The following is a 24,163-nucleotide window of genomic DNA, read 5'->3' on the forward strand; positions in this document are numbered from 1 at the left end:
GAGACATCTTCAGGTCTTTTTAAAATAAATTACAAGTTTATTAAAGTATATGACAATTTCATGGCTTGGTAGTTTAAGCAAAGAAGATAAAAAAGGATAGTTTTGATCTTTCAAGGTAAACTCATCTTTGCACATTAACAAGTAGATTCTCACCTACTAGAATTACTATATACCAATAAATATCAGCATAATTGCAAAAATATTACATCTTAGTTATCGGTTGGATGCCTCAGTTGATGAGTTAGTAGAGAAGTCTCACAGGACACCAAAGGCTTGCATTACTTACACAAAGTCATGGCATTGCTTCAACTTACATTACATTGCTCAAACACAAGACTTTAAGTATTGGCACTGCCAGGTCCTCCCTACCATCACAGTACATTGGTTCCCAGAGCTACAATATCAATCACTGATGTTATTTCACAATATTCAGGTGCTGATAAAAGGATTTGGTTTTGTTTGCATATGACTAACTTACCTCTTTCCTGTTCTTAAGCTCAGAAAGCCAAAGCTTCTGCCCCATGCCCCCTACTGAGTAATGCAAGGAAGAAGAACAGGAACAGATGGAAGTCCATTTATCAAATTGTTCAGATATTTACAAATGAAGAACACCATTAGGAAGACACAATTAGTCAAATTCCAGGCCCCAAATAAAGAGGCTTTAAGACTACTAATGGAACTATATGCTCAGTAATCTTTTTTTTTCCCTTCCCATTTGTGCTGTAGGAAAACCTGCATCCTTCTGCTAAGAGCTGTCAGCATCCCTTTTGCTCATTACTAGTCATGCTTCAGATTTCTTTTTCTGAAACTATGGGTCATACAAATCTGCCTTAGTGAGCTACAACCTGGTATTCATCTTCCATGCACAGAGACACCCCCAGTCCCCCAACTTTTCTGAACTGAGATTTGCTGTACCCTTGCAATTATTCATTAGTAGCACCACATAAAAAAGGCATACGGTGGTGGATGTCTGTGCAAAGAGAGGGGATTGCATCTTGCTTCTATTACCTAACAGCATCTTTAGCTCCCAGCAAGCAGGCACCCTAAACCAAACCAGCAGTACATCAAAGCAAACAAGTTCAGTGTACGCCTTTTGGAAAGTAATCTGCAATTTGCCGCCTTTGGACACCAGCTTTTTTGGTGCCTTTGAGCGATCAGCTGCCCAAGGCATCTTATGAGCTTCCAGAGGGATTCAAATTCTTTAATCCTCTTACAATGAACTATGGCTGATCCCTTATTTTCCTCTTGCAGACAGTACCTGCCCCAGAGGAATCCACATAGTGTGAGGGACACGCATCAAGTGTTTGATTTATATGGATGGATGAATACTAAAATCTAAAGTACTACAGCAAAGGGATAAACTAGATATACATGGACTTCCATGCAGATTATAGATGAGCAGTACTAAAAATAATTACAAAAATATGCTTCAAACTGTGGTTGAAGACTGAAGGTAGTACCACAAACACATATAACATTTTGAAGCCTTGGGCAAGGAAGGATGGGATCTAAGCGGAAAAGCCTGGCTATGCGGTGCTCTGTGAACTGACAGGGAAAACCCAACAGCAGCAATCACCACTCCTACACATTGTGGGATGGGTGCTTGTGGCTGAATTTCTGGGAACACAAAAGGAAAATGGAGTGCAAGCAGACAGTACATGACCTGAAACACTGTCAATAAATGCTGGTTTAAGACCTGTATCAGTGATGTCATTGAGAAAAGGCTTATTTTATCACCACATAACAGCATAAGGAAGGTATGACCAAGTTGGGAACATTGCACAAAGCAGTAAGACCAGTGTGTCTGGCCACAAGCCTTTAAGTCAGAGTTTGGAAACTGATCATGCAAATGAGCAGGTTTTCTGGGAAGCTGGCAGGCACAAAATATGAATATCCAAAGGTTTCGTTTTTAGTGGAAGCAGAGGCCTCCAGACTTTGACATTAAGTTCCAACAATACTTGCAGACAAACAAACAACCTAACAGAAACAAACACACGCGCACACAAAAAATTCTCTTCCAATCTGAAGTTGGGGAAAAAAAGTCTTAGAGCAGGAGAAATGCAAAGAACTCACAAAACTGTTTACATGTTAGTTGCAAAAAAACTGTCCTATCTGCATTCCTTATCACTGCACTATCACACAGGTACAGAATAGGAAAGCGAGCTGATTCTTTGTCTAGTATTTGGAGGAGTAAATACAGCTGTATTTGAGCTTGACATTTAATGCTGAAAATCTTAAATGTTCAACATGGAAGGGCCCCTGTAAGCTTATACCATGGACCTTGCAAAACCCTCAGTTTCCCACTCTGGTAGCAAGAATTCAGTTCTCAAAAAGGTTGAACAAAGATTAGATGCTAAATGTGCTCCCCATCCATGTATTGAATTTTCTTTGAGCAAACAGATTAAATCCCAGAGTGGGAGGTTTCCAACCCCTACATTTGTGCAGTACTCTATGGGTGTGACCATACCCATTTGTTTCTCAGTGAAAGCATAAATAAACAGTATAGCTGGGTACAACTGTTTTTTTTTGCTTTAGTTAAATTAGACAAGGCACTCAAGCTCTTGGAGAGAAACCAAGGCAGCTCTTTGTGCAAAAGGACAAAATCACTGGCTTGAAGAGATGATGTTTCCACAACATTTGACTTAAGCGTCAGAAGCACACTAGGATGCTGAAACACCAAAATGAATTGCAGACCCCAGACTTAAGGCTGTGGTTCAAAGAACCACAAGAGTACACCCCCACATGCCCCTGGAAAAAACAAAAAAAAAGTGCACAATTTCTGTTGGCTTTGGGAGGGCAGGAAGGGAAAATATATAGTAGAAGTGAGATGGACAAAGTTCACAGTCTGATCTGACACAACGTATTATATTAAGGAAGTAAAAATAAATAAGCAATTAAAATGACTTTTGCAAAAGAACAGGAAGAAGCAGATGAGCTTTTGTCATATTATTCAGGTTTGTGCCATTTCACATGTGATAAAGGAGTCAAACAAGCATTTGCTTTCTATACTAAACAGAGCTGAGCAATCTTAACTTCAGACTTGAAGGATGAGTACAGTAAAGTCACACTTTGCAAAGACAATTCAGTTTCCGAGGAAGAATTAGGTAGAGAAGAAATCAGTTGGACCAACAAGCTCAGCTAGAAAACAGAAAACGTGTTTGGGAAAGTGTGTGTTTATTCTTCTCTCCTTCCTTTTGCTCATTCTGCAATGGATTAGTATTAGTCTCATGTTAAACATGACACAAAAGGAAATTTTAACACAGACTCCCACAGTCTCATTCGTAGAGTCAACTACATTAAGATCAGCGTAAGACTTCAACAACAGATTTTTGGTGAACACCTAGATATATTTCACATCTTCAGACTTCTCTTCATTCCCTCAGCAGGGCTTGTCCTATAGGTGAAACACCAAAGTCTGGAATTTTTATGATGCATGGCAAAATCAGCAATTATGGGATCAATACTAGCTGCAATTGAAGGCACGAGGCCCAAGCAACACAAGTTAGAACAAGAGGTTGTGTACTCACACTGAATTCATCTTTTTTTCCTTTTATCTCATTTTAATCATTTTTTAGCCAAAGCTGAGCTCCAAAGTAACACAAACCTGCTTCACAAACTAAAAAACTGAAGGTGTTTCCTCCTCCATTTCAACAGCAGTTTCCTTCTTCTCTGTTACATCAAAGAAAATCTTAGTATCAAATAGGTTGTGCAGGCTAAGGCTACTGGATTACATTGTACACATGAGAGACTTACTTCCAAGGTTACTGCTGGCATTTGAACTGGAGCAACATTGTAATTCTGCACAAAATTGTCCTGTCTAGAAAAATCACAGGCTCTTTTTGATGACAGAAAACGGTGCAATTTATAAAATTCCTTCATCTCCATAAGTCATCATTAGTAAATGGAATGATAAATGTTCTTTAAAGGACTTCAGTGGTGGTCCATATAGTAAGTTCAGACTCGAGCAAACAGACTTAATCAGCATAAAACAAAGATATACCTTACTTTAAAAGTCAATGGTTACAAATGCTGTAAAATACACATACGCCTAAGCCACTGGAAAATTAACCATTACAATCAGATTCAGATTAGTTCTGTTTTGCAACCCTAGATTTATAGGATACTGTACCTCTCTTCCACTACCATACACCTGCATACTTCCCACTGCTCCCATTAACTAATTAAAAAGGGGAAAAGACATTTTGGTGAGAACAACCTCTTTAAAACTACATACAAATTTCTGTGATCTGTGAATACGGAACTGTCCAAGTAGATACAAAGCCAAAGGCAGAAAACTACAGAAAGCTGATTTCCGAGTTCATGGTTTAAAACCTATTTGCACATATAAAAACAAAAGATCCCAAGGCTCCCATAAGATTCTATACAAAGCAAACCTGAGTCTGCTTTCTTTTCAAAGAACTGAGAAATCTTCAGTAATTCTATTGCAACCAGGAATTCTCATAATACATCTAGACTGTCTGCTTTTAATACTTCTGATGAAAACACATCTACCAAGGAACCCCTAACAACAACAAAAAAAATGACAACTTCTCTACAGTCTAAACAATGATGAATAACCTGAATTTTGCTGTATAGTTGTAAGCATGTTGAGCCAACAAACACCTTACAATGCAAGATGTGGACAGGAAGGGATGGAAGGAGGTTGACTTGGAATTATATCTAATGTGCTCACAAGCTTTCCCAGTGCCCAACCTCACAAAGCAGCTTTCAGTCAGAATACCTGAGGTCTAACTGATACAATTAATATATATAATGCATGTGTGGTTTCACTTGTTTCACATTGTCTCCTGCATTCCTGCAGATAAGTTAAAAAAACTGCAAAACGTCTACAAAATTATATACCACTTTGAGCCAAATCAGCAGCAAATTCTGTTCCATCATTCATTTCAGCCACAGCTTGAACAGATTGTTCAAAGTGCTCTATAAAACTAAGACACTGTACAACAGTTGCTCTGCTGCCACTTCCTTCTAACGTGATGCAGCATAGCCTGGTAGGTTGGAATGAGATCAAGAGTATCAGTAACAATACTGACAGCTTTAACTTCTACCTCGGAAATTACGGTTCATCGTTTATTCCACTTAACATCTGAAACACCATATGCTCTTATGAAAGAATGGCGCCATAACCAAGTGTTTCAGTATGTCCAGAATAAACCTGAAGGCTTATTCCTTCTCTTCAGAGACATCCCTGTGCTTTAAGACATCTTGCTGCATTCCTGATATTTAATTAACATTTATTAAGACTGACATAAGTGAGTTCTGGTTCACCAGAGCCCCGTGAATGTCATGGTCCACACTATGATTATTCTCTAAACCTCATAATCATCAGTACCAGGAAAAGCAGCTTAATATTGCACAGATTGTCCATCACAGAACCAAAGCACAGGGATTAGATATAAGACTGACGTGACTTCTCCAAACCAGAGATGCTTTCTCAAAGGTTTTGTTTAAGCCTAAAAAAGGTGCAATATAGCATCTCTCCTCAAACCCTGAAAATTAAAGTGACTTGAAGATAAAAACAACACCACTGGAATGTCTACTGACACCCTATCTATGCCGGCACCCAGATTGGGAGTGGATGAGCTTCTGTGTTAAATACAAATTTGTCAAGGTTGATTAAGTCTATGTCATCCGAAAACAGCAGGAACATGTACTTGAGCGTTTCCCCAAGGAAGAAGCTCTCCATCTTATCTCGTGGCTCTGGATTACTGGGATTCTGAACGTTGTTAATGGAAGTATAACCACCTGTAGGAACCTGTGCAAAAAGAGAAAAAAATAAGCAGAAACTTTGTATGTTTCCTATAACCTAAAATATTTTAATCTCAACATGCAGCTCCTCCTGAAAAGTGCTAAGAAGATCTATTAGTACTTGCTTTTCATTTGCACATAAAAATACAGTTATGAAAAAAATCTCTGTGCAATTCAAAACAAACCACCAAACAAACTGCTAGAATAAAATGAAGCAAAATGTCCATTTATGCTTAATTTAAAGAAGTATCACGAAGAACATACCAATGAAGTTTCTGAACAAATGTACAGGAATTAAATAGTGTAATGTCTGCATTACAGTTGGTCAGAGTACCATACCTATCCTGTTAAGAACAGACCATTGATATTTAATGACCATTGGCATCTAGACCACATTTTTACAGCATATCAAAGCAGTATCTCCATGAGCACTGTCATCAGAATAAATAAAAAAAGCCCTTTATTAAAGCATTAATGCACTTCCACGGCAATTTTTGTCTGGCCACTTTAATCAAAGTATTGTTTCAATCCAGCCAGGTACTTCTCAGCTTCTGAATTCTAAAGATCACAGTATAGATCCTAATAGCTTCCAAGACAGCATACAAGTACTTTGGTAGTCTGCATAGACCTTCTTCATTTTACTTTTAATCAATGTAATATAAGTAATCTTACTGAATATACTAAGTATTTGGTGCATCTCAGACTGTAAGACACCACACGAACCGGCATTTTATTGTGTTCTTCTAAGTATCCTCAGTTATTTGATGGCTTTTGAGAAACAAAGTTTCTGAAGTTCTTGACAGAGGGAGAGTGAATATAGTCCTGAAAGAACCAGGTTGTTATCAGCTGACCTTACCCGTGTGTATTTATTGAAGTTCTGCAAGATTTCCCAGCCCCAGTCTTGGTATTTCTTATCTCCGGTGAACCTGTACATATAAAAAAGGCTTTCCACAGTTTCTGGTCGCAGTAAGTTATGCCTGTCTGCAGGCTGCAAGAGAAAAATAAAAAGGCAAATAATTCAGATTAATACACATGCAGAGAGAAAAACAGCAATTCCCATTTCCACCTACCCTAAAGGGGTTACTATGTATAATTCAGCTTCTATAATAAATACATTGCAGGGTTAACTAAAACCAAGGGCTAGGGTACACCTGTAAAGCAATGCAGCCACAGAACATGCTGCTTCACAAGAACAGAGTACATCACCAATGTCCAGACGGGAGCTTTAACAGCATACTAGAGATACAGAAGAGACATCAAAGTACTGTTGAGGCCAGTTAACTGTTCACCTTGATTTCCACATCTTTGTGGCCCTTTTGTGCATGAAGATTGAAGTGCACAATCTCTGGACTCAGGCCTGTCTCTACTTGCTCATACATCTGGTAACATGTTTCTATCAGGGCTTCGGCCAGTTTCATATGATCAGCACTCAATCCATTGTGAGCTCCCAATGCCAAAGTACCAGGCAAAAAACAAACCAAGTGATCCTGTAAGACAAGACAACTGTTACCAGGAAAAAAGTTACAAAAATCAACTGAAGCAGGATTAATACTACACACACAGACACATTTGTGTTCAAATTGTTTGTGTTTTGTTTTCTTGACATTTCAGGTACAAATTACTTGAAGGTAAATTTTAACTATGTAGTGTAATGCAACACAAAGCAGGAAGCATTATTACAGTCACATCACAAATTTGAAAAAGGTATCAGACCACGTGTTTTTAGGTCAGGTATCTGAAAGAAGGGTGGCAGGTCTGGGCAAATTAGGGGGAAGGGGGTGTTCCGTTTTACCAGAACTGTACATTTAATACCAACTGGGGGGGGGAGGTTGATCATCTGAAGGTTTCTCCATAGAGACAACTAAATAAGGGACAAACTGATCACCTGAGCTTAAAATTAAACTTATAATAGAACACAAGCACTGCTATAAGGTTCATTAGAAAAAGAAAAATACTTTGAGACAGCATTTAAAAGAGATCCTAGTGGATTTTGAAGGCTTAGTATCTTCACAAAAATAACCGCTAATAAACTATAATGTCCATCAAAACAGCAAGTTAAAGGAAAATCATATTGCCTAAAAATACCATTATTTAAAATATTTATATAATACTTTAATAATTATTTAAGTAATGATGTTTTAAATTGTATTTTTACAGAATAGCATTTAAAATAAACATGTAACATGTGCCAGTATTTTAACATAAAACCTGAGGTAGGACCAAAGAGAAAGATGAGTCAGCAACAGAAAACAAAGCTTAGGGGAAGGGAGATAGGACAGCTGAAGCAGATTTTCATTACTCTGAAATAATCACCTTAACATTGCCGTAAGACAGACAGCATTCACAGAGACAAAACCACTGTTACAACTGGAAAACACAAGATTTCATATATATATTTCTGCCTGAAAGCTTGCCCCTTTCTTGCAACTTTATTTGGAGTAATAAAAAGCTTTTACCCCTCACTTCTATAGAGCATCAGAGATGTAAGAGTACCATTCTTCTAGAGTACAGGAAACAGCTGACTCCCATTCCTACCACTACCTCTCCTAGACTTCCCCTCTTGCTTATAGCACATTGAACGTCACAGATACTAGGCACTACAAACAAAACATATTTGGCTCTTGTATATCACAGAGGAAAGGCACCTGAGGATGACTTGTGCGCAGAGTATTCTGTATTGCTTTCCCAACATGCAACAGCAGCAGTGAAAGAACTACAGGGACATTTCTGTCATCTTCCAGAAGTGTCTCACATGTCCAGAGAACACGTCTCGGCTCAGACGGCAATCACTACAGGTCAGATTTTCTCTGACAAGCTGCAGGCAACTCATGAGACACACAACAGCTACCAAGGCTTTTTTTTTTTTTTGTTGGTTTGTTCATTTTGTGGGGGTGGGCAGAGGGGAAAGAGAACACAGCAGGCTTGCATTTGCCTGTACGTATGTGGATATTTTTTGGTGGTAGTTGTTTTGCTGTTGTTTTCTTTAATTGTCATCTTAAATGCAGGTGTATTCTTACCATCTTGGCACTGAAATGGCCATGAGCAAGCTCTCCTACAAAGGTAAGCTTCTTGGGTTGTGATCTCTGAAGAAGATGCTTTTTCACACCTTCTATGGCTCTCATATAGTCTTCCAACAGTCTGTGAATTAAAACCATTCCAAGTTGGCTCACATACACACATAATACGTTTAACCACACTTGATACTGGACATTTATTAGTTACTGCTACCATGTAACCATACAGGTTTGCTTTTCAAGTAACCCCTAAGTTTAAAGTATTAAGGTAAAGATATCACCAACTCTGTTTCCAGACAACCACCAGATTTCATTTCAGGAATCCTTAAGAGTACAGTAATTCATACCACAGTTAATCCAGGCTAGTAAGGACATCTCTAGCTCAACCCCCTCCTCTAAATTAGATTCAATTATATCAGGTTGCTTGGGGACTTTCCAATTAATTTCTGAGTATCTCTGAAGATGGAGAAACAAAGAGCTTGCACAATCTTTTCTAATATTTCACTACCCTCTTTATGAAACTTTTTCACAATATTTAATTGCTTTTCTTACATAAAAGTACTCAAAACAAGGAAAAGCTTGTACCAGAGAAAGCTTGTACCGCTGCTGAAATGAAGTATCACCATTATTTCAGAAGTTAGCCTATTTATGCTCCATATTTAGCACAAAGACTTTTATCTGTTCTCCAGTCTCTAGTGCTCCTCGCATCTGATGTGCTAACAAAGAAAAATTTTCTGAGGAGGAGAAGTTTTTAGATTAAGCCTAATTCTCATGCTGTTTTTACATCAACTTACCACAGGTCCTCTTGGCTCGCTTTTAAAAACAGAGATATTTTCAGCTGACTGTTGCACATACAGATTATTTTTCTTTATGCAGTCATCTACAGCAGAAATTTTTACAGCTTGCACCATTTTCACACCAATATGAGAAGTGGAAAGAACTTACTCATTTTCTTTTTTCCCACCCTGAATCCATTGCTTGAGCAAATACTCATAGTAGCTGTCAGCTCTGGCTCCCAGAGTATAGACACCCAAGTGAGTGAACTGCCCGCTATTGGTGTTTATGAACATAGGCACCAGTCCATCACTTTTCCCTGAGAGCGTGTGAACATGCTTCGTCACCTCATCTACAGCTTTCTAGAAGAAAGAGAAAAAAAAAGAAATTACACGTACAAGACTGTAGCTAGTAGCTTCAGGCTGAAAACAAATCTTTATTCTTCTTCAAACTAGTATCGGGAATATCAAGTTCCATTCATGCAATGTATTAAATACAGGATTTCAAACTTTATGACTTTCATAACCTCATGTTATGGGTAAATATGATTACCTTGCAATAATTGTAACTATCTCCTTCCCAAATACAAAGCTATATTCAGCTATATTCCCGAGTGCTGTAAGCCCATTCAAAAACCAGTACTGCAAAAAACAGTACTGGGGCATGAGACTACAATCTGACTTAGTCATACTTGCACAGTAGAAGTCCAGCTAAAAGAACAACTACATGAACCCGCTACAGCTAAAAATTCTTTAAAACAACAGAATTACGTTACCAAATAAAAAGAAGAGTGGAAATTATTATTTTATCTGGAATTATTTGTTTCAACTTTTTTTTTTATACTGTGACTCAGAATCTAATTTAATAATTCTAATTCCTTGAAGGGCAACAACAGGGTTTTGTTCTTTGCATTTACATAATGGCATCAAGAAACCACACACAGAATTCTGAATATTAAGCAAGGCACAGCTTCACAGACCTTGTTTAGCTTAGTGTTTTTTTTCAAACCTAATAATGTGGTGTTAAACGAAAACATCAGTACTAAAAACTGTGTGGTTTTTTTTGTTTGTTTTGTTTTGCTTTATAAAAATGAAAGCTGTTCCTCAGGGAGAAAAATAATTATTCATCTCCACTACTACCTTCTGATATTTAAGAAAATAATTTGAATGATTTATTTTTCTTATTCTTCCTTCATCTAGAGTTTCAGAACTCATTTAACATCACTGAGAGACTACAGAGTCAGAGTCAGTGGCAGTGTTGTAAATAGGTAGAAAAAAGGAGCAACATCAACAGGTTCTTCCATACCTGGAATTTCTCATCTCCAGTAAGACGAGAGAGCTCCCTGAACTCCAGCTGAATACTGGTCACCTCTGCCACAGTGCTGTCAGATGTCCAGCGAGGTGGATGTGCAGTGCCCCGGCCAATGTTGACATCAGAATAGGGTATCTTGGAGGGGGTCTTGAATGCTGGCATAAGCCTATTCCCTATGTCTTTCTAAAGAAAACCCAAGAGCACAGGACACACATATGCAAAAATATATACAGACACCCAACCCTTTATATTTTTTTCAGCTACCAGAGAGAGAACAGTTCCTTAGTTTTAGATTCCGAAAGAAAGCAAAGAATTAAAAATGGTCATGGATTTATTCCTAACAACAACTACAGAGTTTCTACCTTGTTCCTAGTACTGTATGCCTCATTTGAGTCTGCAGTCCCTATACAATGTGATTTAATCCTGAAGTAAATGACTGAGATGCTAATTTAAGGAGGTGGTTGATGCTGTTAAGATGCCTATACAGAAAAGGCAACAAAAAAAATATAACTATTACTCTTTTCCAGTCATTTACCCCTTTTTTTTCCATAAACTTTCTTATTATGGTCAGCTCTTCGTTAACAGAGGAACAGGCACATCTATAAGTATACCTGATAAAACATATTAGGGCTCTGAGGTGATCCAGGGTGCAAACAGAACTGCAGGCTCAAAAGACTAATAGTAAATCCCTCTCCCACCATTTTAAATATGAAATGGTTGCAAAATGGCAACATTCAACTTTGTGATGAATCCTCCCTCAACTTTGTCCAATACGACGTATACAGTCCGGTTTCATTACTAAGACTCTATAATTACTCACAGCTTTTTCCAGGAAGAGGCTATCTCCAGAGAGATGGTAGGTGCTCAGCAAGCCACCAAGAATACGAATTGTGCTCTCAAAGAGGTTCACATCCACATTTTTATCAAAGACTAAGTCGTTCGCTACCCATATTCTTGCTTCTTCAAACTCTGAAAGGTAAAAAATGTAGTTCACTTACGGGTTTCTGGCATGTTCCAAAAACTGTACTAGAGAAATCAGCATTCCATATATCCATGACAATTACTTATGTATCTGTCTACCAAGATCATAATTTTTGGTTGAAAACTGTAGCAAAGAGAACACAATAGGTGAAGTTTGATTACCATCAGCTTAGAGGTTATTCAGCATGCACCACAGACGTATACAAAGAGAAATACTCAGCAAAATAAAGAACTGGAACAATTCTTTATTAATATAGTCTAGAAATTGAGATCTTTCAAGTCCATCCATTGATTTGTCAGACAATTAGTTACACTTCCAACAAGAGCTGTTTGAAATTTTTAATTAAATCTTTTTAAACCAAAGCTGAGATCTATCAAGATAACCGATAACATTTTCAATCAAAGCCATTAATGCCTCTAGTCTAGCAATATCCTGGGGAGCCTGCCTCCTAGTTCAGCACTTAACTCACAAAATCCACATACAAAGACACATGCTATTGAAAACTGTCCGCAATTTTTTTCTCCAGAAACAAAAGTGGTTGTTTTGACACTACTAATTCAAAAAGCAATTAAAAAATAAAGAGACATTTGGGATCTGACAGCATTTCAGCAGTATCACCTGATGACTGCTTTTGCACAGGGTTTATCTCCATGGTCCACGTGAGTTAGCCTACACCTCTAACACTGAAGGCTAAGCTATCTTAAACTATCTCACACTCTTCAGAAACTCCTGCATTTAAACAGTCACAGAAGAATAATCATTTCCCCGGAAATGAAAGGTATTCCATATGAAGATTAAGCAGAAGGATGCAAAAAAGGTGCAAATGACATGTACCCTGTTTAATAAAACCTGAGATCACCTGAAATGAACAAAGGATTTCAACTAGAGCAGCCAAGAAAGCTTGTGCAGCTTTTTCTTTTTTTTTTTTTTGTATTCAATTCTTGAATGTCTTGTATTTGGGGTAAACATTCTTCTCAGTCTACTTGAGAAGAACCACAGAAAAATCTGTGCTGTCTGTTGTTACCATTATCTAACAGTAAAATAAAAAAACGTAAGGTACTCTTTTTCACAGAAGCATTAGCATTTATCAGCTTATAAGAAATATCAGCAACCTCAAATGTAACTTTCATTTAGACTGCACTTTATTCAAAAGAAACCCCAAGAGCTTTCTAAGGCAATCACCAAAGAATTGCTATAAAATATAAAGTAGTCTTCAACAAGAATCTATTTTTAACACATCTGAACTACTAATATTTTAAAAGCTCTATGCAGTTCACAGTTTTTTTTTTTATGGAAAAAGCAGCACGCTGCCAACTTGATGAAACTTCAAGACAACCTGCTCAAGTCTAGAGCTGCAGACACAAGAAATGGAGTTTTTGTTTGATTTAGTATTTTACACGAATCTCAGACTTAGAAAAGAGAGAACCACAAAAGATTTCACTGTTCCTTGTATCCTTTCTAGCAACTCTGTTCTTCCTATCTTGACACTAAGAATGCCATGATTTGTAAAAGTTTACAAAGGAAGCTATCTACCAGTGTTAAATACATAAAGTTCCAGAAAAAATTTAATACCAAAAAAAGAAAACCTAGACAACAACAAAAACACTCTTGCACACTTAAATACTGATTAAGCAAGTTTTCTTCAACAGAACTGCAGATTTTTGACTTAGTATTTAAAATCTGTTTGAATCTGTTTGAAAGTCTTCTAAAAACAAAGTCACTTCCAGAATATTTGAAAAACATACAGACAGTAGAGCAGTTCACAAAGGTAGTGTTGAATACTCCCCTCCTCTATCCACTGATTCCTTACATAAACTTCTGAAATCCAGCTATGAAATATTCATATTACGTATGTTAAAACACAAACCAGGAGATCTCAGGCTAACTACATGAGGCTGATGGGTAGAAAGGTGACAGTGGCTGTATAACGGCACAAAGATGTCACTAGTATTTTAGTACAGAAACCAAATCAAGTGGCTTATTAATCCATTCCTCAGTTTCTAGCATATATATCCAGTTATATGTAATAGTGTAGTATTATTTTGTGGCTCTAAATTCTAATCCAAGAGCAATGGTCTCTGTTCATACTTTTTTTTTTAGTATTTATTTTTAGACATTGTGCATGTGTGCATGTGCACACTCACCCTCACAGGAAAACTAAACTTATCAGCCACATCTAATAAATGTTCCCTTAAAGAACTCTGACCATATACTGCCTGAATAGAAAATAAGCAATTTCAGGGGGAAAAAATGGAGGAGAAAAAAGAAATTACCTTCTTTTAAGCCTAAAATCCACATAGTATCCAAGGCATCAATTAAGGTAAGCCCAAGTCCAAACCACTCACTGTAAGACTTGGACAAAGGCTTCAGTTCGTCATGGCCCCAAGCGAAATCCTTGTATCCTTTCCATGCATGGCGGAACGCTTCTATCACAGCCATCTGACGTTCATTTATGGGCACTGCAAAAGGAAGACAGCACCTTGCTCAAGACTTCTGCAGGGGAGCTACCAAACTCCCTATACTGCATATACATGCATCCCTATACCGAACACCATTTTGCTGAATCCTACCCAGAATAAGCTTTCTTCTAAAACTACTTAAATTATGTAAGTAGAAAAAACTCAGGTTATTCTTTTCAGCACAGCCTTTCCTGTGTGGAATAACCAGTCAGCGTCTCTGGTCAGCAATTTACTCATGGAAACAGAGATCACTCCCTGACAATGTCATTTCACCAAATACAACATTAAAATGTTCACACACACAGCTGTGAGATGAGTATCACTAAAGCTCAAAGACCTGAAAGTCGGGAAATACCAGAATTAAGACTTTAAATCAACTGTAATTCAGCTGCTGTATATGTATGCTTACTAGGTACGGACCTCAGCTTTTTACCACATACCATTTTTCTTTATCTTCCTATCTTATTTGTTCCCTTTTGCTAAATTTAAAGTCAGTTCTACAAAATTGTTTCTCTCGAACTTTTCATTTAAAACAAAAGGAAGAAAATTGTCATTTTCTGACTGAGGCAAATCCATCTCCTTTTCCCTGGTTCAACTTAAGGTTTTGCTTACAATTTGTCAGAAAAAAATGAACTCATGGTACATATCCAACATGAAAATTTTGAAGCCTATTAGTTAATATTTTGGAAAGCTATAAACAAACAGAATTCTAAAGGGGGAATATCAAGCAGTATATAACTAACCCCACTTATACTAAGCTAGCACAAGCCAAATACATCACATTGTATTATGCCACATTTATCAGACTGGAACTTCCTTACATGAAACCATGAAGCATAACAACAGGTTCTTTACTCCACAAGGAGTCCAACAACTACAAAAACAAATTTCTACTGCTTCCTGCTGAGCCTTAAAAAGAGCTCAACTTAAATCAGGGAGGAAGTCACTTTCCTTGGATTTGCAGAACAAAAGAAAACACTGCTGAAAAAGGAAACTCACTTTCAAGCCCTCTCTCTTTAAACGTCCCTTTTCTGGAGGACAGACGGGAATGTCTGGCTCTTCCCATAGAATAGATTACGAAAATTTGACACTAAAATTTATTTTCAATACCATTTTAACAGTTTAAGGAAAGCAAAGGCTGGGCGAGAAGATCTGAATGGAATGTGTGCCCTCTCTAAACAAAGGGAAAAAATACGTCATGCAAATATTTCAGCACATTCTTCTGATTTTTCTTGTATGGCCGAGACAAAATCAATGTGGGAGAGTAGCAGCCGAGATTCAAAAGATAAGGGGTGAAACTGAGGGCATCCTCACAGTGCTCTCAACGTGACAAGATTATCTTCTGGCAAAGAAACATAGAAGTCCATAATCAGAAGCCTCTCTAGCTTAGAAAATAACTTGCTTCAGACTTTCAGAGGACATAATGCTGTTGCAAATATATAGAGTCTGAGGGAACAGACACATAAGATTGCATGTAAGAAAACGAGCCCTTGGTAGTTATGGTTCCAATAACGTACGGAAGAGAACATGTTGTCTCTTAGGCGCTACATAGAGCATTCAATACAGTTTCCAGAAGGACATGTGCGTTTTGTAACAGGACAGAGGTAGCAGTGAGCTGCCAGGAATAGCACGTGTAACGCACATTCTGCAACCTACTCACATAGAATCTGGCCACTGAAGACAGTCACAGCAAACTGTTTCCTACCACGGCACTGGACACATTAGTTAAGTTCTACACATGCATCAGAGTATTCTTCATTCAATACTGAAAGCGGAGGCTGCAACTCAATCAAAATTTTGAAGACTAACAAGCATGTACGTTGTCATGGTGAAATAAGGAAACTGAAAGGTTTGGATGTCCTAGGTAAATCATCTTTCCTACACATTTTTTATTCTTATTCCTTTCTCCTGTCAGAATTTTGCTTCCTTCATTTAAAGGGAAAAAAATGTGCAGGGAGTGACCAGAAATTTGTTGTACTATTTACCTGGTTCCTTCTGGCCTTCAGCTTCCAAAGATGAAGGTTTTTCTGGCTCCTTTATTTTACTAGAGGGAGGCTCAGTGCTTTGGTCAGGTTCTATCACTGCTCCTCTCCAGCTGCAAATACAGAGGATTGAAATTAATACTTAATTTGATCACAGTAAGTCCTGCAACTGAATGAGACTTATTTCCTATTTTTCACTATATTTTGATAAAAAGGAATGATTTTGTATCAAGGGTCAAAATAACCATGTGGTCCACTAGATAATTGTTTTGTTCAAAGAAAAAGTTATTTGTGCCAGAGAAATTTTACTGGATTAAGATATGTATCTTAGAACAGGCTCCTGGAATTTCATTAAGTATCTTGACAACAGAATTTAATGAATTTTTTAAAAAGTACTAAGATATCTGAGATTGCTGCACTGAAGCATTTTGTTACCTACTGGTTCTGAAATAGTCACAGAAGTCACTAACACTAAATTAGTACCACACAAACGATGATCAGTAAGAACTCATGAATAAACACAATGGACTAGCCATTTAAAACTGCTTTAATTCCAAGAGATTTCCCAAGCATCCCCAACCAACACAGAAGCATAAATCAATCGAAAGAGGTTTTCATTATTGTTACAGATTTCCTGAAGGAAAAGTCTTTCAGAATGGGCTTCACATCAAGCCAGGTTCATATCAACATCAATCGATCGGTCTCAACCATGCTGTTACTACGTAGATACGTTAACTTTGAGGTCGCGGTGTATCTTGAGTTCATGATATTACATGGGCAGACAGTGATAGGGCAAGGGTTTAAACTAAAAGAGGGGAGATTTAGATTAGATGTGAGGAAGAAATTCTTTACTTGGAGGGTGGTGAGGCACTGGAAGAGGTGGCCCAGAGAAGTTGTGAATGCCCTGTCCCTGGAAGCATTCAAGGCCAGGTTGGATGAGACTTTGGAAAACCTGGTCTACCGGGTTTACATGGCAAGGGCTTGGTAGTAGGGGAGCTGCTGGGGTGGCCTCTGTGAGGAGAGGCCAGCAGCTGCCCCATGTCAGATCAGAGCCAGCTCTAGAAGGGATCTGTCGCTGGCCAGAGCTGAGCCAATGCAAGATGCCGGTTGTGCCTCTGGGAGAGAAGATTTAAGAAAGGGGGAGGAAAAAAAAAGAAAGGAAAAAAAAAAAACAACACTGCGCAACAGCATCTGGCAGAGAGGAGTGAGAGAAAGCCCTGCAGACACCAAGGTGATTGCAGAAGGAGGGCAGGAGATGCTCCAGGCACCAGGGCAAAAGTTCCCCGTGGCCCATGGAGAGGCCCCTTGATCCACCTGCCATGGATGGCAGGTGGATCTGGGGAGAGCTGCTGCCGGGTGACCCGCATTGGAGCAGTTGGCTCCTGATGGATGGACCCTGTGGTACGGACCCACATTGGAGCAGTTCTTGAAGAGCTGCTGCCTGTGGGAAGCCCACGCAGGATCAGTTTGGGAAGGATGGCATCCCGTGGGAGGGACCCCACATGGAGCAGGGGCAGAGAGTGATCATGAAGGCCCGGCAGAGATGAGGCATTAGGGACTGACTGCAGCCCCCGTTCCCCTGCGCCACTCGGGGGGAGAACCTAGAAGAGGGTGGATGAGGGGAAGGTGGTTATAGTTTGGTTTTAGTTTCCCACTGTTCTAGTCTGCTAGGGATAAATTACATTAATCTCCCTACGCTTAGTATGTTTGATCCGTGACAATAATTGCTGAGTGATCTCCCTGTCCTTAACTCTTAAGCCCTTTCCATTGTATTTTCTCCCCTTTTTCCTTTGAGAAGGGCGATTGAGAGTGCATCTGTGGTGGAGTTCAGCTGCCCACCTGGTCTGGTGAGAGGCGTCCCTGCCCATGGAGGGGACTTGGAACTAGTGATCTTTCGGGTCCCTTCCAACACAAACCATTCTACGATTCTATGATGATTCTCCTTACAGAACTGAGCTTACAAGACCTTTAAAGTTTCTATTGTTTACAGTCAGTGTGCCCTCTGACTTCCATAAACTCAATCATTTCATTTCTTACTTTCATTCTTTAGATCTCTATCAAGTCTGAGTGATTTCATCACTCTCGCATTTTCCTGTTACTACTGGTTTAATCCTACAAGTGATAGCATCAGTGGAAGCATAGGAATAAAACAGTTCAAGTCATTCTGAGAGATTTTGGATAGTATCAACAGCCAAAATACTGATGCTATGATCAGCTGAGCTGTGCCAGTGCTGAAAAGGACACAAACACGGGGGTGGCGGAGGGGAGGGAGTCTGGTGTTCCCATATCTTAAGCACCTCTGCTGAACTTCTGGTAGTCTTTTCATTTTCAAAGTTACATTTCTTCAATTATTCCCAAACCGAAAGATTTTAGTCAATACTATCTTGGATAATAACCTAATAAATTAGATCAATATATTTACAGCAGCATAGCTCCTCTAGTAAAGACATTTTTGTATCTGCATAAGGGTTCTTTGAACTGTATGATTAATCTTTTATAAGAAAGGAGTAAACATATTTTACACAGTTACATGCTATATACATGTCTACAGCTTCTGCCAGTTCAACTTGGGCTTAACTTTGTTTACTGGCATCATATCCCTAATCAACACTATGACACTGGTACAATTTTCCTTATCTAGCCCAGAACAAAGAGGCTTGTGACTATATTATTATACCGATACCGTCACATTAACATTTACTGCAAAACAAATGGAAGAAATTCACAGACACTGATAATTCTCCAGTGCATTAACTGTCTAAATACATTAGAAATGCATTAGAGCCTAGCAGGGCTCCAAACCTTCTGCAATTCTTAGAAGCAAATAGTAAAAACAGAAAAGCTGCACATTCACCCAAATTAAATCAATCAATCCACCAATATCTATCGCTGTCAGACCAAACTTAAGAACAAACACAGGTAAAGACAGAAATCAACCTCAGACACAGACAACGAAAGCCCTTGCAATTTTCACTCCAACATCCAATGGATCCTTAGAGAAGGGGCAGGGGGGAGGCAAGAGAGAAGAAAAAAAGTTATAACTTGCTGGAAACACTTCTACCTGATAACAGATTTCTCTGTTTTCTCTTCTTTATCAGCCTGGACCGGCTCTTCTACAATCTTGCTGGTCGCATGTCGCGTCTTCAGCCTCACATCCCTCCGTGGTGGTTTGATCTGAAGATTGGAAGGATTACGCCGAACGTGAGGCAATTTTGGCTGCTTCTGAAGAAATAAAGAATGCTCATTGCACAGGTGGTAGAATTTAAACCATAAATCAAAATTATTAATTTTGATATAATATCAACAGGCAAGTTCTGATTTGACTGGAAGGTATGCTGAAGACACCATCTTCTCATTGGTGGTGGTAGGTTTTTTTAATTTTTTTTAATTTTTTCTTTATTTGTTCATTTAAAACTTTTGGTTAAATTACCCAAATTTTAAGTTGTAGGGTTTTGTTTTGGTTTTTTTAGGTACATCACTGATGAAGAAAAAGTACACTGAACACTTAAAGCCAGGCAATACCACACCATGCCCAAAGCCCTTCCTGAGATGACAGCATTCCACCCACAGCAGGTTTTTGTTGCAAGTTATAACACCTTTTTCCACAAAATTTGTTGGAACTAATCATTATTTGCAGCTTCCACAAACTCTTTGGCATATTTACAAAACTCATTTCTTCTCATAATACCTGAGGTGAACGTTCGGGGTAGTCTCCAGCGTTGGCGTCTGCTTTCTGTGGCGCTGGCAGAACAGCTGGATTCACCAGCTTTAATCCAGGTATTTCTGGTTCTGTTCTCTGCTCATCCAATGATTTGTTTGTTAAACCTAAACATACAAAGCTGTTGCTCAGCACAGAGAATTAACACGTCCAGCTAGAAATTTGTAAGTCCGCTGCATTCACACACTAGAAGCACCCCCAAAAAGTGTTTCCATTCATCACTGATAAACCCGCACTAATTGTTGAATACCAAGTGTCATTTGGTATTAACAAACTCTTTAATATCAAAGGAGGCTGATGAAAGGCACATGCTTTTTTTTATTGCTATTATTTTAGCTTCACAACACAGGCAGCAAGATTACGTCAATGGTAAACGTGCCTTTGTATTGTAGAAAACCTTAGAATTTCAAATCTTATGGACAATCAAAACCAAAAGAGTATCACCTTATCCTACTGCTTAGGTTTGGGTTACTAATAGCCTCTATGTTTTTTCGTAACATTTATATGTAGATATCTAAACCAACTAAAACAAAACATTGCTCCAGTCAAGATAACAAAGAGATAAGTACTTCAGACTAAGCATACCCATTGAAACATGTCACAAAAAATCGTTTAACAATTGTGCTTTAAGAGATGCAATAAGTCACAGTCAATAGAATTTAAGATGAGTTATAAAAATTACAACACTCTCTTAAACATAACACCACATGCAGGTAATTTAGAGCCATACAGAACACATACTTTTCCATGGTTCCCCCATGCTGGTAAATGAAATGACTCCGCAGACTGCCAAGAAGGCAAACAGGAAGAGAATTATACTCCGCTGCAGTCGAGACAGCTGCTTCCATTTCTTTGAGAGAGAGAGGAAGAATATTTAGCACAACATTAAGAGCCCACTCCATCAATAAATAAATAAACCTATCAGTTCATTTGGAGCAAGTAATGCAAAACTGACTGTTTAATTTTACCCTCTGTTTCCAACTGCAAAAATCCATTGCTTATTTTCTCTGATGACAGAGAAAAAAGAAATATAACATGCTAGCATATGGCACAGCAGGCTCAGAGAAATATTAGAGCCACTTGCTGCAAGAACCCTGGAGAATGCCATATGTTGAGGATCCCAGAGAGCGTCATCTGCAGCATGGTGACTTTCATCACAGCCTTGGCTGGCTGACCTGTGCACCTGCCCAGATGTCACTTTGGAAACAAGCCAAAAGTCTCTTCCCTTCTTGCTGGGGAGCTACTACAAAACAGACAGCCAAAATAAGAAACCGGGAGAAAAAGTGACAGGAAAACTAAAAACACTACTGCAGCAAAGAAGAAAGGCTTAAAATAAGCTAAGGACCAGTCACTGACAAGAAAAGCGAGGCATACTGCCCCTGGAAAAATCATCCGTAGAACTGTCATGTAGAATAGGGTCTGTCACCAGAAAAAAAAGTAACCAACCCGTAGCAACATATAAAAAAGAAGTAAACAACAGTTTAATAAGCAAAACAAAAACACATGTTCAAGATTGGTTTTAGGCAAAAATGTGTTTTTAAAATCGAAGTACTTACAACAAAATTACTAAGTCAGACTTCAAATGACATGTTAGACTAACAGAGAAGTTTCCCCCGTTTACAGAGAGAGCAGTTAAACATCAATTGTTAAATTACCATTTTGTTGCTTTTAAAACAGTCATAGCAAAATGCACCAAAGCAGGAATTTGCTTCTAACTACTGGCTTTGGCACACAGAGAGGGAGTTTCAGGGCTGATGCTACACTTGGGAACACCCTGCAGCTTCCTACAAACTTCTCTACACCCCACGGTACTTCCTAGAGTTCTCATCCTCTTAGTAAGAGCCAGAGGCTGCAAATATTTCAATGAAGAAAATATCAAAGCGTTCACATTGCCAGGCTCCAAGATGCACGTTTCCTGTTTCCCTCCCACACCGCTGACAGGACAGTAACCCTGTGTATCCTTCCCTACGCATGCTGCAACATGCTGGTCCTGCTCCTTCACCTTCTGCTCTACCTGCACTGTCAACCACACAGTCATCCAATTGCAAAAGGATGCTTGAAATCCAGCAGCCCTTTATTTCCTCAGGATAGGATGGGAAAAGAGGCACTGCCTGTGTGTTCTTGGGGTGGACAGGAATGAGGCACAAGAATACATGAGGGCATTCAGCATCTTCCTTTTTCATGCTGGCAAAGAAGACAGGCAAAAGGAAAGATGAAATATCTTGTGCTCGGTCCCCGCATTTCCTGAACTGTAAATAAGAGAGGAGCTGTAGTCCTGTGTCCCTAAACAAGTTCTTCATACGATTCCTCCTCCAACGATCTGTAAAGTCTTCGACATTTGGCTATACTTCACTCCCTGTCTGCAACCACAGTCACCTCATCCCACTGCCTCACGTTTTCCCAGGTTACCTCTCCAGCAGCAGACGCTCACCCCTACTAAATCTGCCTGCCCACCCCCTGTCCCAGTCAGACAATAAGGTCGCTTCCACACAGCTCTGCCGGGGACCTCTCTTCTCACACTCAGCCTTCCCACAAAAGGCAGAACCGTTCCACTGAGAAGCTGCAGCAGAGGACGGCGCTGCCCGTTCAAGCCGCAAAACAGGGGGACAAAGGCACCCAAAGCAAACCTCATCTCCCTCCTCCAACCCTGATTAGAGCCTAGGGGGAGGCGTCTCTGCCCGCAGGCAGGCGTTGGGCCGGGACGGGCTCGGGGGTCCCTCCCAACGCGAACCATCCCGCGGCTCCGTGGCGCAGCCCAGCGCTCCCGGTCCCGCCGCAGCAGCCTCGCTGCCAGCGCTCCCCTCGCGGGCAAGGCCCGAGCCCCTCCCAGGCGGGGGCACCCCGCGGGCAGAGCCCGCGTCCCGCCCGGCCGCCCTCACCCGCCAGCAGGAGCGCCGCCTCCAGGCCTTGCTGTTGTTGTAGCCTCCGACCCCCGCCGCCTCCTCCGGGCTGAGGGTGACGGAGATGAAGTCCCGCCTGGGCGGCGAGGCGGCGGCAGCCGAGTACATGGCCGCAGCCGCCTCAGGGGCCGCAGCCGCCTCAGGGGCCGCAGCCCGGCCGCCCCCCGCCCCGCGCGCGGCCCGCCATTATCCCGCAGCCTCCTCGCACCGAGCGGGGACAGAGCGGCCGCTTCCGGGTGCCGCTCTAGGCCCACAGCACTTCCGGAGCTCTATGGCGGCCCTAGCGACAGCGCCGCCGTGCCCTAACAACGGCGGCCCCGGGCGGCCGGGCCCCGTCAGCGCCCCTGGGCGGGCCCGGGCCCGGCCGCCGCTGAGCGCCCCGCGGAGGGCGCCGGGAGCCGGCGCGGGAGGCGGGAGGGCGGCGGGAGGGCGGCGGAGCTGACCGCGGCTCTGCGCAAGGGGAGGGTCGGCCCCCGCAGCGCTCCCCTCGCACCGCGCCGGCCCCTCAGGGGGACACACGCAGCGGGTGCCAGGCCGCGCGGAGCCGGCGTGTCCCGAAGTAGAAGAAACCGGGGCGGGAGCGGCAGCGACACGGAAGGCAGCGAGCACGCCGAGGGGAGCAGGTTATATTCTGCTGCCCGCTGTCACCTGTTTTGTACAGTGCCCCCGGTCATCCTGACACGGCCAGTTCTTGGACACGGCCAGTTCTTTTGGGCAGAGGCAGTGGAGTTTCCGGGCTGCAAGAATTTGTTTCCTTCCCTCCCCTTGCTAGCCCTCACTTTCTGGGTACTCTCACTCACCACGTAGTCAGACTCCATCTTCAGCTGCCTGGTCAGGGAATGAGATGTGGAGAAGCTGACAGCCCTCACGTTTCCTCCACAGTGTGGGATTATCACAAAGACAAGTCACAGTCATACCATGATTGGCATGAAAGAAACATAAGTGGAAATGTATATGTGGGAGGTAATCAGGAAAAAAAAATAATTGAAGGAATGCATTCCCACTAGTCAAGTTCAGGAAGGTACATCTCCTGCCCAGCCTGGAAAACTGCGCTCTGGTAAGGGTGCAGCACAAACCACACAGTATCCTGGCTGGAGGACATCAGCAAGGCAGCAAAGCTGCACACACCCTTGCTCCTCCAGCCAGCCCACCAGGCAAAGCAAACCCCAAACCTCTGTTGACTCACACAGGATAGAGAAGAGCTGTCTAAAGCATCCCTCATCCTCTGCATCACACCCAGTGCTGGATGGATAA

At 40.7% G+C, this 24,163-nt stretch overlaps 1 protein-coding gene across 2 annotated transcripts; it reads right to left on the bottom strand.

Annotated features, from left to right (window-relative positions):
* Positions 1 to 14: 14 nt before the first annotated feature.
* On the bottom strand, positions 15 to 23,183 carry MAN1B1 (mannosidase alpha class 1B member 1). Of its 2 annotated transcripts, none has more exons than XM_083807314.1 (13): positions 22,889 to 23,183; positions 20,751 to 20,859; positions 19,980 to 20,116; positions 19,353 to 19,510; positions 16,295 to 16,404; positions 14,124 to 14,309; positions 11,689 to 11,837; positions 10,863 to 11,051; positions 9,729 to 9,919; positions 8,787 to 8,907; positions 7,059 to 7,256; positions 6,626 to 6,757; positions 15 to 5,776 (listed from the first exon to the last, which is right to left on the bottom strand). In XM_083807314.1, exons 1-13 carry the CDS (start codon positions 23,015 to 23,017, stop codon positions 5,573 to 5,575), a joined length of 2,013 nt encoding a protein of 670 aa, XP_083663440.1. In that variant the 5' UTR covers positions 23,018 to 23,183; the 3' UTR covers positions 15 to 5,572. The 2 variants fall into 2 exon arrangements, with proteins under 2 accessions (XP_083663440.1, XP_083663439.1); XM_083807313.1 differs by having other exon boundaries at positions 19,353 to 19,513; positions 22,889 to 23,178.
* Between the last annotated feature and the right edge of the window lie 980 nt (positions 23,184 to 24,163).

This window comes from Anser anser, assembly GCF_964211835.1.
Source record: "Anser anser genome assembly, chromosome: 21".
Classification (NCBI taxonomy): domain Eukaryota; kingdom Metazoa; phylum Chordata; class Aves; order Anseriformes; family Anatidae; genus Anser; species Anser anser.

Excerpts from the sequence above, each read along its gene's own strand:
- MAN1B1 (XM_083807313.1), bottom strand. The coding sequence starts at position 23,017 with ATGTACTCGGCTGCCGCCGCCTCGCCGCCCAGGCGGGACTTCATCTCC. Across the intron at positions 9,920-10,862 it reads CTGGAGATGAGAAATTCCAG|AAAGCTGTAGATGAGGTGAC; the intron begins GTATGGAAGAAC and ends TCTTTCTTCTAG. Across the intron at positions 6,758-7,058 it reads ACAAAGATGTGGAAATCAAG|CCTGCAGACAGGCATAACTT; the intron begins GTGAACAGTTAA and ends TTTCTCTTGCAG.